At 37.5% G+C, this 18,220-nt stretch overlaps 1 protein-coding gene across 2 annotated transcripts in view; it reads left to right on the forward strand.

Moving 5' to 3' along the window:
* NGLY1 (N-glycanase 1) overlaps positions 1-17,682 on the forward strand; it is a 69,160-nt gene extending 51,478 nt beyond the window's left edge. Inside the window, exons 7-12 of one of the 2 annotated variants that reach the window (XM_004377373.2) lie at positions 454-599; positions 2,266-2,376; positions 3,731-3,895; positions 8,341-8,526; positions 16,424-16,601; positions 16,962-17,682. In XM_004377373.2, the coding sequence (XP_004377430.1) occupies positions 454-599; positions 2,266-2,376; positions 3,731-3,895; positions 8,341-8,526; positions 16,424-16,601; positions 16,962-17,137 (962 nt within the window). In that variant the 3' untranslated portion in view covers positions 17,138-17,682. The remainder of the gene's footprint in view (positions 1-453; positions 600-2,265; positions 2,377-3,730; positions 3,896-8,340; positions 8,527-16,423; positions 16,602-16,961) is intronic. The other variant, XM_004377374.2, reaches the window with a different exon arrangement.
* Positions 17,683-18,220: the final 538 nt, after the last annotated feature.

Genomic DNA, 18,220 nt, shown 5'->3' on the forward strand with positions numbered 1-18,220 from the left:
GGACTTTGGGCCCTTGTCGAAGATCAGGTGACCATAGGTGGATGGATTTACATCTGGGTTCTCAATTCTGTTCCATTGGTCAATGTATCTGTCATTGTGCGAGTACCAGGCTGTTTTGACTACTGTAGCTGTATAATAGGTTCTGAAGTCAGGTAGCACACATTATTTTTAAGTAAGCCTTAAACTGACTGCATTAAGAGAAGTATTCCAGAAGTAAGATGGGTACATTTTCAGGAATTTCAAAAAAATAGAAATTTTGAAATACAAATGTTCTAGAGTCTTGTCTGCCACAAAAATGTTCCATAAACTAAAATGTAGAGTACTAGAAATTACTTTATTATGTGATTCTAATCTTAGCAGTTTGTATATAGTTATTGTAAATCATTCTGGTTTTATAAACTTAGCTTTTCTTGTGTTTTGTTCCCATTGCTTTCTTGTCTCTCACTTGAGTAGACCATGTCTGGACAGAAGTCTATTCTCCTTCTCAGCAGCGATGGCTGCACTGTGATGCGTGTGAAGATGTCTGTGACAAACCGCTCCTTTATGAAGTAGGATGGGGCAAGAAGATCTCCTATGTGATAGCATTCTCTAAAGATGAGGTAGGACATAGAGAAAAAAACATTTTTCCCAGAATAAAATAAAATAATACAGTTTTTTATTTATTTATTTTGACAGGTTTGTGGAAGCATAATTGACATACAATAACTTGCATCTTTTTAAAGTGTACAATTTAATAAATTTTGACATTTGTATATATCCATGAAATCACTACCACAGTCAAGATAGTGAACATATCCATTATCCCCAGAAGTTTCCTTATCCCTCTTTCCTGCCCTTCCCCAGGTAGCCACTGATGTGCTTTGTGTCGCTATAGATTAATTTGCATTTCTAGAGTTTTATATAAATGGAATCATAGAGTATATAATCTTTGGTGGAGCGGGGTTCTGGTTTCTTTCACTCAGTGTAATTATTTTGAGATTTATCCCTGTGTTTGCGTGCATCAATAGTGTGTTCTTATTTACTGCTGAGTAGTGTTCCACTGTATGGATGTACCATAGTTTATCCACTTTACCTGTTAATGGACATTTGGGCAGTTTCCAGTTTTTTACTGTTTCAAATAATGCTGCTCTGGATATTCATGTGGAAGTCTCTCTATGGGCATACACTTTCTTTTCTCTTCAGTAAAGGCCTAGGAGTAGAATGGCTGGGTCACATGGTGTATGTTTAGCTTTTTAAGAACTGCAAAAGCATTTTCCAAAGGGATTTTGCCATTATACTTTCTCACCAGCAGTATTTAAGTGTTCCCAGTTTCTCTGTATCCTCGCTAAGTAACACTAAGTTCAGACTTTTAAATTTTAGCCATTCCAGTAGGTGTGCTGTGGTATGTTATTGCGGTTTTCACTTGCATTTCTCTACTGAGTTATATGGAACATCTTTTTATGTGCTTTTTTGCCATCAGTCTGCCCTCTTTGCCATTTTTTAAGTTGCATTGTTTGTTTTCCTGTTGTTGAGTTCTGAGAGTTCTTTACGTATTCTGAATAAAAGTCGTTTATCAGGCTCATGCTTTGCAAAGGTTTTCTTACTCTCTGTGGCTTGTCTTTTCATTCTCTTGACAATAACTTTTGAAGAGAAGAAGTTTTTAATTTTGATGAAGTCCAGTTTATCAATTTTTTTGTTTTGTAGATTGTGCTTTTTGTTGTCATATCTGATAAATCCTTGCATAGTTTAAGATCACAAAAATTCTCCCGTTTTCTTTTAGAAGTTTTATATTTAGACCTGTGATCCATTTTGAGTTCATTTTTGTCTATGGTCCAAGGTTTGGATTGAAGTTCTTTTTTTTTTGCATGTGGGTAACCAGTTGTTCCACCACCATTTGGTGAAAAGATTGTCCTTTCTCCATTGAATTATCTTTGCACCTTTGTCAAAAATCAGCTGCTCTTAATACAATTGTAATGCAATAAAAATGGAAAAAGTTTTCTTTTTAATATTATGAAATCAGCTTTGTAGATAACTTAAAAAAAAGTATTTACTTTTGAAAAATGTTATCTTCTTACCTCAGTTTTTCTTGGAAGTGTACCTATAAGAAAATGAATAAAAAGCATATTCTCTTCAATTTCTTTCACAAGGATTTAAATTTTAAATAAAGGATGATATTTTAAAAATTGCATTTAACAGTTGTATTCATTCTAGCAAATCTAGTATTTAGCAGATCAAGATTGATAGTGGTAATCTTGTTAAATATTTATGTTCTGTGATTTGTTTGAGGTGGTTGATGTCACTTGGCGATATTCTTGTAAACACGAAGACGTAATCTCTAGAAGAACTCTGGTTAAAGAAGAATTACTTCGAGAAACTATTAACGGGCTTAATAAGCAGGTAAGTAATTGGGATTTGTCGTTTTTGAGAGGATATTTGAGGTTTTGAATATAATCGAGAATAGCCAATTTTCAACTCATTGAAATTCTTAAAGTACTAGCATTATTTTGCAAACAAATATTTAAATATGCTAAATGTCTTTTTGTACATTGAAAATTTGAGGACTCATTTTAAGTAAAATATTGTGTTTTACTTCTGTTATTTTGGATTAAATTGACCTGTCTTTTCTCAAAGTTCAGTGAAACAAATTTCAGTATATATAGTACTTGTCATAAAGTGCCGTTTTATTTATCAAAGTAGTTGTGTCTTGAATGTAATCAAGCGCGCGCGCGCGCACACACATGCTTGTACATTATGGAATTTCTGAAACAAAGCACAGGAAATTGTTAACACTGGCTACTTCTGAGAAGAGGAACTGGGTGTCGAAGTGGGAAAGTACACTTTTTATCTTATACTCTTTGGTAGTATTAAATTTTTTTTTTTTTTTTTTTTGTATACATGAGTTTTTTCCCATAAGTAAGAAAAACAAAAGCAACTAATGTTACTTCTGGCAGACAGTTAGAAAGAGTGTATCACCTTAATCTAACCAGTCATTGAGTTTATTCACAGTGAGGTTTCATTCTGTTTTCAGTTTGCCCTTACATTTAAGCGTAGTCCTTCAGAAACCCTAACCAGAAAACCTGGAGTATTTACTAGGGCCCCTCACCTTGGCGATCTCTGAACCCCAATCTATTTTCTCATCAGCACCACGAGTCTACTAAAAATTCTGCTTCGTTTTTCAGTGCTTTATCCACTACTTTGTGCTTGGCTTCTCAGCCTCTCTGCAACATTGCTACTTAAAAATTGGCAAATACCTGGAAGGGAAAATAGGCATACCTAGTAGGTTTGCCTCACCTCAATTCATCTCTTCTCTTGGGATCTTGGCTTCTCAATTTCTGGCTACCTTGGTAGCTTTCTGATGCATTCAGACAGGTGTTTGTATGTATATGTCTGTGTGTGTTTTCCCCAGCTTTTGTTGATTTTCTCAATAGGGCATTTGGTCACTGGTCTGAATCAGCTAGTCCATCATAGCTGGAAACAGAAGTTATTACTCCCATTTCAAATCTAGGACAGTAGAGGCCGTGGAGAGATGGAAACAGGTGTTAAATGATTTCTCAACATAAAATATGTAAATTTATTATAAGCTTTACACAATGTCCTTTTTATTTTCCAAATAAAGTATGTATGAAAATAAAGTTAGTTACTTCTTTCAACATCCCCTTAAAATGCGAATGTTCTAAGTATATTCTTGCTTAGAGATAGGCCTCAACATTCTCCTAATCTTATCAATGTATTTTTTTAACATGAATTATAGAGGCAGCTATCTTTGTCAGAAAGCCGAAGAAAAGAACTTCTCCAGAGGATAATTGTGGAGCTTGTTGAATTTATATCTCCTAAAACTCCTAAACCTGGAGAACTGGGTGGAAGAGTATCTGGGTCTGTGGCTTGGAGAGTAGCCCGAGGTGAAATGGGCTTAGAGGTATTTAATTCATTGTATCTTGATATTCTTTTCACTTTCCTGCTTCCCAAACTGCACTGTTTGATTACAGGAAAATGCATTGGCCATGACCTTTCAATTAACTTTGCAGCAGAATTATTAAAATATGTAAACATTTGGGGAAAAAAAAAAACATTGCTGTCGAGTTGATTCTGACTCATAGTGCCTCTATAGGACAGAGTAGAACTACCCCATAGGATTTCCAAGGAGTGGCTGGTGGATTCGAACTGCCGGTCTTTTGGTTAACAGCCATGTGCTTAACCATGGCTTAACCAGGGCTCTAATAATTGTTTGACCTAGTATAATCACATGCACGGGTTAGCAAAGCATTTTACAGTTGGATTTTTCTATTTTTTACATTATGTAAATATTTAGTGCAGTATAACTTAAACTGAAGTACATACAGAAATACGCACGATTCATAAATGTACAGCTTAATGAATTTTCACAAAATGAGCACCTGTGTAACCACAAACTAGTATAAAAATAGAACCTAAAAAAAGAGAAAAAGAAATAGAACCTCTTCAAAACCCCAGAAACAACTGTGAGTTCCCTTCCATTCACTGCTTTCCATCCCTAAGAGTAATCGTGATCCTGGCTTATAGCATCATAGACTAGAGTTGCTGGTTACTTTGCTTCGTGTATGTGGAATCATACCTACTTTGTATGTGTATGACTTCTTCCATTCAATATTATGTTAGTGGGATTCATATATTTTGTTGCATGTTTATGGTACATTTATTCTCATTGCTATTTAGTATTCCTTGGTATGAATATATAATAATAATAAATAATAAACCAAAAAAAAAAAAACCCATTGGCATCGAGTCAAGTCTGACTTATAGCGACCCTGTATGACAGAGTGGAACTGCCCCATGGGGTTTCCAAGGAGCAGCTGATGGATTTGAACTGCCAAGCTCTTAACCACTGCACCACCAGGGCTCCGTAATAAATAATACTCTTTATTAAATCACTGATATAATTGACTTATCCACTCTATTGTTGGTGGGCATTTGGGTTGTTTGTAGCACTGTTACAAATTGTGCTCCTGCAAACATTGATACCCATGTTTTAGTGAAGAGAGTGAGAGTCCTAGTCTCAGTGTATGAGTAGGTTCAGCTTTAGATGCTGCCATATAGTTTCCCAAGTGGTACACCAGTAACACTCTCACCAGGAGCATATAAGATTCTTTCCCATTTTTGCCTACACTTGATATTGCCTGTTGTTTTCACTTTAAGCAGTTCTGGTGTTATACAGAAGTATTATTTTATAATTTTCACTTTCATTTTGCTGATGACTAATGAAGTTGAGTGCCTGTTCTTTAAACATTTGGATATCCTCTCAAGAATTGCCTGTTCAAGTCTTTTAAAATGGGATTTTAATGCATTTAAGAGAGCCCTGCTTTGCCTTTTTTATTTTTGCTGTATGAAAACTTCATAAAGTACAGTGGGAAAAATATAAACTGTGGATAATTAAATCAATGAAAGTATATATTTCATGATAGATACCTGTGTATATCTGAAATTACTGTTGTTGGTGTGATTGCTATTATATTGTCAAACTTATTTTAAGATATTATCATTTGATTAATCTCCCTAAATAATGAGCAATGGAAAGATAATTTCTCTAGTTCAGTCTTATAGTTATGGGTTAAGTGAAAAGCATTGTGCTAGGCTGTGCAGTGGATGTTAAGGAAGTACGACAGACTGTCCCTTGCCTTTAATGGGCTTAAAGTTGATTCACTGGAGAGTATTTAATATTAGATGTTTAGGAAAATGTAATGAAAATGCTTGAAAGGAAAATAACCCATCACAGTATTAATATCAAAGAATTCCAAACAAATTGTAGTTTTATATCTACTTTTTCTAAGTTTGCCATTGTTGCAACTCATTGCTCTAGTCTAAAAGGGGTGACTTATCCCCAGTAAATTTTACGTTTACTTTTTAATTTATTCCATCTTCTGTAGCAGGCAATTGAAAGTGTTGGTTCAGCCATAGAATTACAAGTTCTAAATTCAGATAATTCAGATCACTGCTGATGCAATCCAAGTTACAAGTATAAATCTAAATGAAGCCAGTTAAAAAGAGCTAATTTAATTCACAGCTGTTTTCAATTTAAAACATGGCTATTATTTAGGTCTTCATTTCTTTTTCTTTGTATGGATGAATTTACTTCCTCTTGCACAGCATGTAAATAGATTAAACTTTGAAAATATTAATTGGGTTATATGTGGATTGTTTTCTCTTTTGAATTTTTTTTGTTTTAATTTCTCAGTTACTGGGGTCCATATTTGGGGCATGAATTAAAAGAGAAATCATTTTCCCTTTAAAAATGAATGTTTGTTTTAAAAATACCAATCCTAAAAAGTTTAGAACTGCACCTCATTTCCAGAAAGAAGAAAGAATTTATCTTAGATTGAAAACATTTTTAAAATATTAATGTTACTCTTACTTTAGTTTACTTTGTTCAGTTGCATATGTGCTGTGTTCGGTAACATGCTTTTTTTTTGTCTTTGCCATTTGGTAATCAGTTAATCCTTGGTGAAATAGTAGACAGTGCTGCTTTTCAATTTTATTTTCATTTGGTTTATGTCAGCGCTCTCAAATATCTTTGCAGAAGAAAAGAATTGGAAAGTGTTTCCATGTGCCTGTTTTGAAGTTTAGCATACTAATTCATAATTGTAAATTAATTTCTAAAAATAAACTGCTTTTAATGCTGTGTCTTTTTGGCAGCAAAATCCACACTTTTTATTAGGGAAGTATCTTCTTGTTCATACATGTAATGGCACTATTTTAACATTCTGATAGTAATACATATAAATATTTGTCTTCCTGTTTCTAGGATTTTTTTATATACTGTTTAGTAATTATTGTGCATTTGGAGTTTTTGTATTGTTTAATACCTAGTGCCCCCCCCAAAAAAAAAAATACTGCCTACTCTACTGAATGGTTAGTATGCATTCCAGCAAGATGTTGACATAGTCTAGAGCAGTGGGCCTTAATGGTGGGTGATTTTGTGCCCCAGAGCACATTTGGCAACGTGTGGAGACATTTTAGTTGTCACAACTGGGGAGGCTGGGGGAGGGGGAGAGATCCACTGGCTTCTAGTGGGTTTAGGTCAGGGATGCTGCTAAATATCCTGCAGTGCACAGGACAGCCCCTCACAACAAAGAATTATCTGGCCCCAAATAGTGATAATGCAGAGAATGAGAAATCCTGGTCTAGAACCAAGCTCCTACGCTGGGCTACTATGCCTGTATCTAAGGAGGAGGGACAGTTGTGTGAATGGCACATAAAGACACTGAATAAATACAGCATCTTTCTCAAACCTGAGGTTCATTCAGAGATTTCAGGAAGTAGGGAACTATCTTATGTTAATCCCTTAGATATTTGCCTAGAATTTTAAGGTAAAACATGAGCTTTTGCAATAATACCACACGTGTACAAAATTGTTTCAAGCTATACCTCCCAGGTAATCTCCTGGCGTAGGGTATCAGGAAAGGCCACTCTGATGAAATGGCTTTAGGTTGGGGCCTGAAGGGTGAGAAAGCATCCAATGTATGAAGAGTAGAAAGAACAGCATTCCAGACAGAGAGAACAGCGTGTGTCAAGGCACTGAGGCAGGAAAGAGCTGAGCCTGTTGGAGGCACTAAAGGAAAAGTAATGTGGTGGGAGCATAGAGACCAAAGGGAAGAGAGTAACAAGAGATCTGGTTGGAGAAATAGGCAAGGGACAGATCATAAAGGGCCCTGTTAGCCTTAGTAAAGAGATTGGAATTTAAGTACCGTGGGAAGTCAGTGGGGTGTATTAAACAGGAAAGTGGGTTTTTTACATGGTTTTTAAAATAATTTTCACTGCTATGTGGAGCCATGGATACAAGAGGTAAGAGTTGAAAACTGGAGTCAGGTTTAGGAGACTACCATATTTTTTTCGTAAGTAATGTGCCCACGTAAATAACATGTCAACACACACACATACAGTGCGCATAGCACACCTAGGAGAATAATGCTTGAGGGGATTGAGCAATTGGCAAAAAACATATAATGCATGCATTATTTGCATAAAATACCTTATTGCAATAGTCCAAATAAAAGATGGTGGTGGAGGTGGAAAAGAAGAAAACATGGATTCAGGTTAAACACAAAATCACAAAAATGTAAATCAGCGCTGAAGTTTATATTTCCTGTTCTGTGTCTGGTAGTGTTCATTGCTATATCAGCATCATATTGATTATATTTAATCATAAAATATTTTCAGAATTGTCCAGTGGCACCAGTTTTTCTTTTTCAATTTAAGATTTTGCCTTTCTCAAGTCATAATATTTTTAAGGGAGGAGTCTGTTACCAATATACATAACAGTTCCTCTTTTTGTTTGTTTGCTTTACATCTTCTGTTATGCTGCAAACCTAATTCTGTTTTCTTTTTAAGAGAAAAGAAACTGTGTTCATCCCCTCTGAAAATGAGAAGATTTCTAAACAGCTCCACCTTTGTTATAATACTGTGAAAGATGGCTATATCCGAGTTTCAGATAACAATCAAGCCATTTCTGGATGGGAGAATGGTGTGTGGAAAATGGAATCCATATTCAGAAAAGTTGAAACAGACTGGAACATGGTAACTTAATGCATGAAACTGTGTTTAAATCCTTTGCCAGTGTTCAAACAAATAGAGATTGGCTTCATTTTTCAGTTGTGCATAAGGCAAAAAACTGATATATCACAATTATTTGTAGCAATCCTTTAACTGTACAGAAAATCCTGCTCCCAACATATAATTAAAGGTCCACTAGAAATTATTGCATTTCTATTAAGGAAGTATCCATCTTCATGAAAGAAGTTGGAAGGAAATAATCAAGTGTATGACCAATCCATGTGACTGTTTTCTTGCATGAATATATAAAATATATTGCTATTTAATTTCTTTACAGATATATATTGATTGCCTACTTAATAGGCTACTAGGGTGTATACTGTATTTTTATGCAAATAATGCGTAGTTTCTGTGTTTGTATGCCAGCCACACCCTCCCCCTGTCAATTCTCTTCCAAACGTTGCTATTAAAAAAACACTTAGCATAGCGCACTCACCAAACTACCTGGGGGCGGTGGGGGGGGGGTGGCTGGCTGGCAAGCAAACACAGCAAGTGCGTGTTATTTGTGTAAAAATCAGTGATTATTTAGTTCCAGGTCCCAAGAAGCAACCCTGTAGCAACCCTGTAGCAAGCTTTCATTTTACAAGGATGTGGATGATTGAGCAGCAATATCAATTATCTCTTCTCTGTGTCCTAAAAGTAAATAAATAAATGGAGGCTAGGACTATAGTGACCAGGTGCCATCAACTTGACACCAACTTTTGGTGACCCCATGTGTGTCAGAGTGGAACTGTGCTCCTTAAAAGAGTTTTCAATGGCTGATTTTTCAGAAGTAAATCTCCAGGCCTTTCTTCCAAGGTGCCTCTGGGTGAACTTGAACCTCCAACCTTTCGGTTAGCAGCCAAGTGAATTACCAACAGGGCCACCTATGGTGAACAGGTTTCAGCAGAACTTCCAGAATAAGACAGACTAGGTAGAAAGGCCTGGCAGTCTACTGAAAATTAGCCAATGGATCACAACAGAATATTGTCTGATATAGCGCTGGAAGAAGAACCCCCTAGGTTAGAAGGCACTCAAAATACACAGTGGCTACAGCAGTGGATTTGAACATACCAGTGATCATGAAGCTAGCGCAGGACTGAGCAACGTTTCTTCTGTTGTGGGGTTGCTGTGCGGTGGAACCAACTTTATAGCAAGTAACTACTATAGGACCATGGTAGTTCACTTATACCAAGTTGCACATTGCTGTCACGTGGTAACTGTAACATGGAAAAGACTTTACTTTTAGACTGCCCTGTCCCCTAAACATATGCCAGAAATAAACTCAAAGCTATTTAGATGACCTTAATAGATCTGACCATATTATTGATAGATTTTTGTAGGATTTATTAACTTATAGGGATACTTTAATGTTAACTTGTCAAGATGTTTGCGTGAGAAGGGAAGTCATTCATTTGTAAGACATATTGGATAGATTTTTAAAAAGTGAGTTGCAGATTAACAGCTGCTGGTGTTTATGAGCATATACTATATGCTTATCGCTGTCCTAGGCAATAATCAGAGAACAAAAGAAATTCAAAGATAAGATCCCTGCTTCCCCCCACCCCCAATTATAAGTTATTCCAAAGTTTATCTTGGTGCTTAAACATATGAATATCCAATTTAAATCACATTTGTTTTCTAAAGCAAAAGTAGGGATCTTTCTGTATTAAACCAAGAATAGCTTTATAGGATTATTAAAATTATAGATTTATTAATTGTCTTCTTACCTAAAGAAAAGCTTAAACAATAAAACAAGATAAAATGTAAAACTTCAACTTGAGTATATCGATAGTTGATTATATAATTGATGAGAGAGGATTAACTTCTGGAAAACTATCCTTAGCTAAAAAATTCCTCTGACCAAAAAGGAAGATAGGAGTGTTACTTATCCAAGTACCAGTCTGTACTTGCTAAACTGGGGAAAGATCCCAGCTGTCTTCCTAACCAGCCACGTTAATGTGCCGCAGAAGCTCACGTGGAGAAACAGGTCTATTATACGGCGTATTTCTTCCTTATCCTTTTCACTTGTTTGTCCATCGGCACACATTCACTAAGTGCCCGTTGTGCCAGGTGTTGATCTCAGCTACGTGGATAAAAAGATGAAGAAGACAGAGTTCCTGCTCTCACCATCTAGCGGGAAACTGAAGCAGAAACAGCCATCTTAACCACGCTGCAGAGTGCTGCAGTAAGGATGTCAGCACATTGCTATGGAAACACCGAGGAGGGAGTAATTAGCTATGGCTGTGGGAGTTGAGCAAAGCACCACAGAGCAGGCGACATTTGAGCTGGACGCCGAAGGATGAGTAGGTGTTCAGCAGGCCAGGGAACAACAGGAAAAAAGGTGCAGAGTGCGTGGTATGTTTGGATTTCCTAAAATCGAACAATGTGGCCAGAGGGTGCTTTGTCTGAGAAGGATTTAAGTAATGTAAATGAGATGCAAAGGCCATAAAATAGAAAACAGGCCCCTGCTCAAGAAAAGCTTATGCCTTAACATACTTATATGAAGGGCACCACTTTATAAAAGTTGAATGACTCCTTTTCCAGCTATAGCATTTAGTATCAGAAGAAGAAAAATACAAGAATCTTCACTAGCAGAGACCAATAACTCAGAAGTAACGTATTGTCAGTAAAACTTGTGTTTTCCACCTAAATTAAGTCAGCATTTCTGGTTCTGTACTAGCATGCCCCAGTTAGGGGTCCTCTAGCTCTGTTGAATCCATAGAAGCCTATTTCTCACTGCTTTCCTCAGTAATCATCAGTTGGGTATCACAACAGAGCACATGTAGCCTGCTCCCAGGTTTTCAGAATGATTCTTCCTCTCAAAGCTGTATCCTCCCTGCAGCATAGACGCTTCCTGAATTTTGTTGTTATTTGCCGTCAAGATGATTCTGACTCAAGGCAACTCCATGTGTGTGGAGTAAAACTGTTCCACAGGGTGTTCAAGGCTGTGATCTTTTGGAAGCAGATCACCAGGACTTTCTTCTGAGGCACCTCTGGGTGGGTTCGAACCAACAACTTTTCGGGTTGGTAGCCCTGCACTTAACCATTTGCACCACCCACTGACTCCCAGGGACTCTGTTACTGAATTTTACTACTTAGCAAATGCATTGTTCAGTGATGTCTGAGTAGAAAAGAATCTGAGAAGCTTAATCAAGACCAGCACTCTTGTTGAGAGGCACGTGATAACACATTGGTAAAAGTGATGTTAATGTAGCGCCCTGGTCCCTTCAAAGATGCTGTAGCCAGAAAAAGATTTTCTAAAGCCCATGGTCTCTGAGAACTCTTATGGTAAGAACTCCAAGTCTCTTAGAGTCTGGCCCTTGCCGCCTTCTCGCCTTGCACCATGCTACCCCTTGCTCGGCATTGCAGCTGCACTGCACTTCTGCCCTCTCCACAGGACCGCCTTTCTCTTCCTCTTTGTCTGATTAGCGCACTCTTATCCTCAGAACTCGGCTTAAGCCTCACTCCCTCCAGTCTCACTGAATTGTGTCCGTTTCCTCCTTTATGGACTCATTGCACCATGCATCGCCCCGTCGTGACATTGACTCAGTAAAGACGTATGAGGCTAGATGATTGTCTCTCTCCCAGTAGATTGTAGATGTTCTGGGCAGAAGCCTCACCTATCTCTCTCCTGTATTCTCCACACTCGTACATCTAGTTCAGTGCCTGGTACGTAGAGGGTAGGCAGCAAAGATTACTGAAGAAAAAAAGTGAGTGAATGAGTGCATATTGGCATAAATTCTACACCATCCTAGAGCTGCGTGGAGCACCACAGATTCTGTGCCTTTGTTCACACTCTCGCCCCTGGATGCTCTTAGACACCTCGTTTTTTGAGCAGTTTTATTGCTTCTTTGTCACCAGAGACATTTCAGCACTTTTTGGTGCACGGCATTGTGTTAGTAATTCATTCGTTCAGACATTCAGCAAACGTGCATTGCCAGACAGTGTGCTTGGCCCTCAGGATATAAACCTCAAGGTGAGCACAGACTAGTGGAGGAGAAAGACATGTGACCCAGTTCTTTGATGAATGGAGTGAGTGCTGGGCGGTACGAACGTGCATCTGTGTGCGATGCTGGGGGAGGAAGGACAGAAGGCAGAGCCACTAGCTGAGTCAGAAAAGGCTTCGCAGGAGAAGTGATATCTGAGTGGGGTTCTGGAAGAGGTGGGAGAGGGTGTCTGTCAGTGTGGGGAAAGAATGTGGAGGGAGGGTGTTCTGGAGCGTGAGAAGTAGCGTGTGCAAAAGCACAGAGGTGGGAACCATCTGTTGTATTCAGGGAAGAGTGACTAGTAGGGAATATGGGAGAGACTAGTGGGAAATAATAGTAGAGAGGTAAACAGGTGTCCAGTCCCAGAGATTGTGATTACTTTGCAAAGGAGTTTAGGTTTTACCCTGTATGTATAGGAAACGATGTCATAAAGTTGAGGCAGGGAAGGGACATGACCACACTGGTATTCCAGAGAGGTAATTCAGAGGCTGCAAACAGAATACATCAGAAGTTTAGTATAAAGAGATTTAAATAGAGTGGGAACTGACAGTGTATTCATGTTTGATTTCAATGCTAAAATGAAATAACCAAACAGAAGATACATGAGCAGTGCCGGCTTACCTGCACTGAATTAAAACCCTTTGAAAATACAGCTGCTCTGCTGGGTATCTGTAGAAATGACTGACTGCAGGGGGCCTGCAGTATGGTGAACTTAATTAGAGTTAATCTTAGCAGGCTAAGCAGAATAATTTTAAGAGGATACTAAAGAACAACTTCAAACAGTGCAGTGCAAACCAAACTGCTGGGAAACCATAGCAGCGTGCAGACAAGCCTGGCATGTCGTAATCAAAAGCTTTAAGCAAAGATCTGCAGAATGTGCAATACATAAAGAAGCTGACATGTAAATTGTTCTCAGTCTTAAATACACTGGTCACAGCCACAAACCAAAGGACAAGCTTTACTTGTGTACCTTGTGAAAGGTACAACTTAGACCTTAAGCCATAGACGCAGTGGCCTTGTCCCCACCCGCAGTTTGGGATACGCCTGTATGTGTTTACAGACACTGAGAAGGATGATAGGCCACAGGGCGGGGTGTGTGTCTAGAGTTCAGTCTGCCGAAGGGAAACACCGTAATTTCTTATTTTACTGCCACCCCTGCTAATGCAGGGTAGCAACACTATTTTGCATAATGACAAATTACAAAACCAAGCATGTGAAACTGCACACAGTAAATTAAACCTATGAATTAAAAAAGCTAACAGGCAAAAATTTGTCCATTGGATAACTCAGGAAGTTGGGGATTTTCAATGAAATGAACAGCCAACATTTATTAAAAAAAATTTTTTCTCTAGACAAAACAATTGAGTATTCGAGAGCTTAGGAAGTATTTTTTCTCCTAAGTAAGTTATAATTACTGGTTCTGTTGGTATTTATACATAGGCAGGATCACAAGTGGAAGTTTCTGGTACACTTCAGATAACCAGATTGAGTATACATACTCTTGATGACCTATCACATCTAACAATGAATGAATTAGTTAAAATGCTACAGATAGAACTTATCATGTGAGAAAGATGACATGAATTTTCACTGTAAACCTGTTTTGTATCACCATATATTATTTCTTGAGTGCAAGAGACCTTTTATTTACTTACAGTATGCTTGGATGTTTATTTTAACATCTAAGAAGTCAGTGATGAATTCCGTCTTACCCTTTAACTTTTTAGGACCTTAAAAGGTGATTCATTTAAGATGGAAATTTTTAAGTTTTAGGCCAGTTCTCTCAGGCGTGTTCAACACGTGTTAACAGTTAAAACCCCAGCTCTGACCTAGAGCCATGCGTTATAATTAAGGCAATTATTGGAGTAAGCCAGAAGATTGAAATTAACCTGACTTCAGCCTATCACATTTTATACTCACACTTTCGAAGGACATTTGAAACTGCTGAGCTCTGAAAATGTACAAGACATAGAAGTATATATTGAGAAATACATTTAAATGTATCTGTTTCTGTTTTAAGATTCCTTCCCCCCCCCCCCCCGTCTTAGTTCCTTCCAACTGCCTTCCACTAATCCCTCTGTTTGGCTCGTCTTTCCCAGATAACCCCCTTTTCTAGCCACTACTTTGAAGGAGTAATTAAGTTTTGCATAATCCCTAGATGCCCAATAGTTTAGCATAGGTGAAACTAACGAATTCCCAGGGAGAACTTGTGCAATTTTGAGCCCCCAGGCTCCCCTTACAGATGACTGTAAGGGGAGCATGTAATGGGAGCATGTGAGCATTGGGGGACGTTGTGTGGAGGTGCCCTCAACTTGAGTGGAGCAATTTACAGCTCCACATATCTTAAGTTTGTCATTCAGAACAACAGTTGACTACACATATCTAGTCTCAGGAGTTCAAGTTTGTTTCCTTGGGCAGTGACTGTTTATTTGTTAGATAATCTCTAAGTCACTGATTCTAAAAACTTTCAAGTTAAATTAACACACATATTTAACCTGGGAGAAAAATAGCTATAGGTTTGCAAAACAGACTGCAAAAATCACTGCCGGAATGCTAGCAGGAACTGATTTCTTACCCGATGACTAAAGACCAGAATAGTACATGTAGTAGGACATTTCCATGACAGATGTATTTTATATGATACTCTTAATTATGTGCCTCTGAGCTAAAGAGTATTTCAAGTACCCTAGATGTTTCTAAAATAATTAAGTCTAAAGTGAATATATGTGTGTATGTCAATTTTTAATATTTAATAAATAATGTTTATTAAACCCTTCTGTGACTCTAGAACCTGTTCCCCCAGAGAGATTATTATATGGTTGAATTATATCAGGCAAGTACCCCTGAAATAAAATAGTGATGTTTGAGAAAGGGTGTATTGGCCATTCAAGATGAAATGCAATTATGGAGGACCTTGAAAGCCAAGAGTTTGGACTTAATGCAGGAGCCAAGTACTTGCTGTATGTTCCAGACCAGGCAAACGACGTGAAGGAAGTGGGATTTTAAAAACATTAATCTGATCAAGGGGATTAGAACTGAGGAATGGTAGGTGGTTGCAGTAAGATGGTTGTGAAGTGATGATTGCAGTTCAGTGCAGTATAAGTGAGGAAAGGGGTGTAGTCAAGATTCATTTCAGAGAAATACATGGATTATTGTGGGAATTTGGATATTAGAGATAATGAGTGAAGAGTCAGAGTCTCAGGAGTTTGAGCCTTGGTGAATAATAGGGTTGTTTGTGAAAGACCGGAGCTGTGGATGTCATTTTTCAGGTCAGTATCTTGAAGAGCATTGATAAAAACACGAGGGGATGAGCTGGAAGGAGTCAGTAGAGCACTTGGATGCCTGCGGTAGTGTACGTGTAAATGGTAAGGGGCACGGTGATGAAACAACACGGTGCATGCTGTTTAGATACTACCTTTTAAACAATTAGCAAAGGCTGAAGATTTCTTGATTTAGATAGTATGGCCCATCTCCCTCTTGGAAAGCTGATGTGAAAATCGAGACTCAGAAAATAAGAAAAATTAAGCAGTGAATGCATCTAAAAGGATTTTCATTTTTAACAGGATTCATCATAAGGTTCATTTTAACAGCTGAAATTCTTAATTTTCAAAGAGAATGTCATTTACCAAAATTTGGTCAGCACATAGCGCTTTAGGGCTACACTTACTGAGGCACCTGCATTCAAATAAATAGCTTTCTTCCAGAGCAGAAGATGCTGTAGGAAAAACTGCTAATGAAATGAAAAATATTAGCAGTAAGAATATTCTCAGTGAAGAAAAGTGAGGTCTTAATAACCATGTGTACACGGTACCCTGTGACAGTCAGCCTTCTGACTGTGCTTTCTACACTGTTCAGTCATTCCTGACGATGTCTTTCTCCCCACTACTTTGTAGGTGTATTTAGCCCGAACAGAAGGATCGTCCTCTGCATATATTTCCTGGAAGTTTGAGTGTGGATCAGTCGGTCTCAAAGTAGATAGCATTTCCATTAGAACAAGTAGTCAGACCTTTCAGACTGGAACAGTACAGTGGAGACTGCAATCTGGTGCAACACAAGTAGAACTGACGGGAGGTGAGCACCTGACGGAGAACTGCCTCTGTGGAGAGAATTATGTCTGTCTGAGACGGAGCTCTGGCTTTTCATGCCTGGGAATTATTCATAGTATCGAAGTAAAAATGTTACATTAAAAACCTATGTAACCTCCTAACCTCATAGAGGGCTGATGTTTTTTGTTGTAAAACACAAATACAAGGAGGAAAATGATTTCTTTGTTTCAAAGGACGCATTTCCTCAAAAAAGAATAAGTTGTATTTATTTTTTAGGGGTTGATTTCTACCTACAAGTCAGGTATATAAAATGCATTCCAAAACTATCTCGTTCTGTTCTTTACATTACCAAAAGTAAAATGTTATTTTTTTTTTCCTCCAACAGATAAAAAGCTTCGCTCCTATAATGATTTTTCTGGTGTCACTGAAGTTATTTTGGAAGCAGAATTAAGCCAAGGAGATGGTGATGTTGCTTGGCAACATACGCAGCTGTTTAGACAAAGCCTAAATGACCATGAAGAAAATTGTTTGGAGATAATTATAAAATTCGGTGACCTTTGAGAACCTGAATATTATAGAAATGCTGGCAATAATCAAGAACTTCCCGTGGTCTGAAGTTGTCCGTTGATTCAGTGCATGCTTTGTTGGCAGTTTACTACCCCCTGTGCTGGTATATTTCTTCTGCTGGCTGTCCGTCATGTAAGCCTCATGAAAGTATATCATTATGGTCTGGACCACAGCAAAATCTTGAATGAAAATCTCCCTTCCATGTATGGCTATAGTTTTAATGGTTAGAGTAAAGTCTTATTGCCCTAATATGAGATTTTAATCTGAAAACTATAAGTATAGTTTTAAAAGTGAAATAATGGTATTCATGATTAAATACTATTCATGACTATAGTAAAATCCTGAGCTAATAATAGTAATTTGACATTTTCTGATCAGCCATTGATTTCTCCATAAACAGTTGGATTAGATTTTCCTAAGATTTTTCATTTGTAATAAATGTGAAAGTATAGTATCTTTTAAGTTATATAATGCATAAAAAATTTTTATGATTGTAAAGATGCAGGCATTTGAGAAATAAAATGAATTATTTTGCCTTATATCTTTTTAGTGGTTACTTTGGCCAAATAAAAATCTTTAATAAATATGTTAAACGTTGAAAATAACTTGAATGAACACGAGTTATGAAAACATTCAACATTGACTGCATAAATTCAAAGGTGTATTGTAAATTCCATAACATGTGGACACTAAAAAATGCTTTACCTTTGAGTTTATTTTTATTTACCACATTGAATATAATAGCTATTCTTGACTCTGAAACTATGTAGTTATACAGTATTTATATACTATATCAGGATATTGTGTGTATGTGTTCCATATAACTGCTCCAGTTAGATTTAGCAAACGTTAAGCGTTTATGAGCAAAGCATTTTGATAGCATGGTGGCGGAGGCAGCGGTGAAAGACATAACGCCTGTCCTCAGAATGCCTTTTGTGATGTTCCGCAAAGTGAATCCTCAGCTCTTCAGACAAGGAGAGCACGTTCTCAGAGATTCTCACCCTGTGCCACTTAGAACATTTTTGTGAATTCTAAAATATGTAAAAATACCCTGAAACAAAGGTCTTACATTTGCTT

The sequence above is a fragment of the Trichechus manatus genome, unplaced genomic scaffold, assembly GCF_000243295.1.
Source record: "Trichechus manatus latirostris isolate Lorelei unplaced genomic scaffold, TriManLat1.0 scaffold00049, whole genome shotgun sequence".
Classification (NCBI taxonomy): Eukaryota; Metazoa; Chordata; class Mammalia; order Sirenia; family Trichechidae; genus Trichechus; species Trichechus manatus.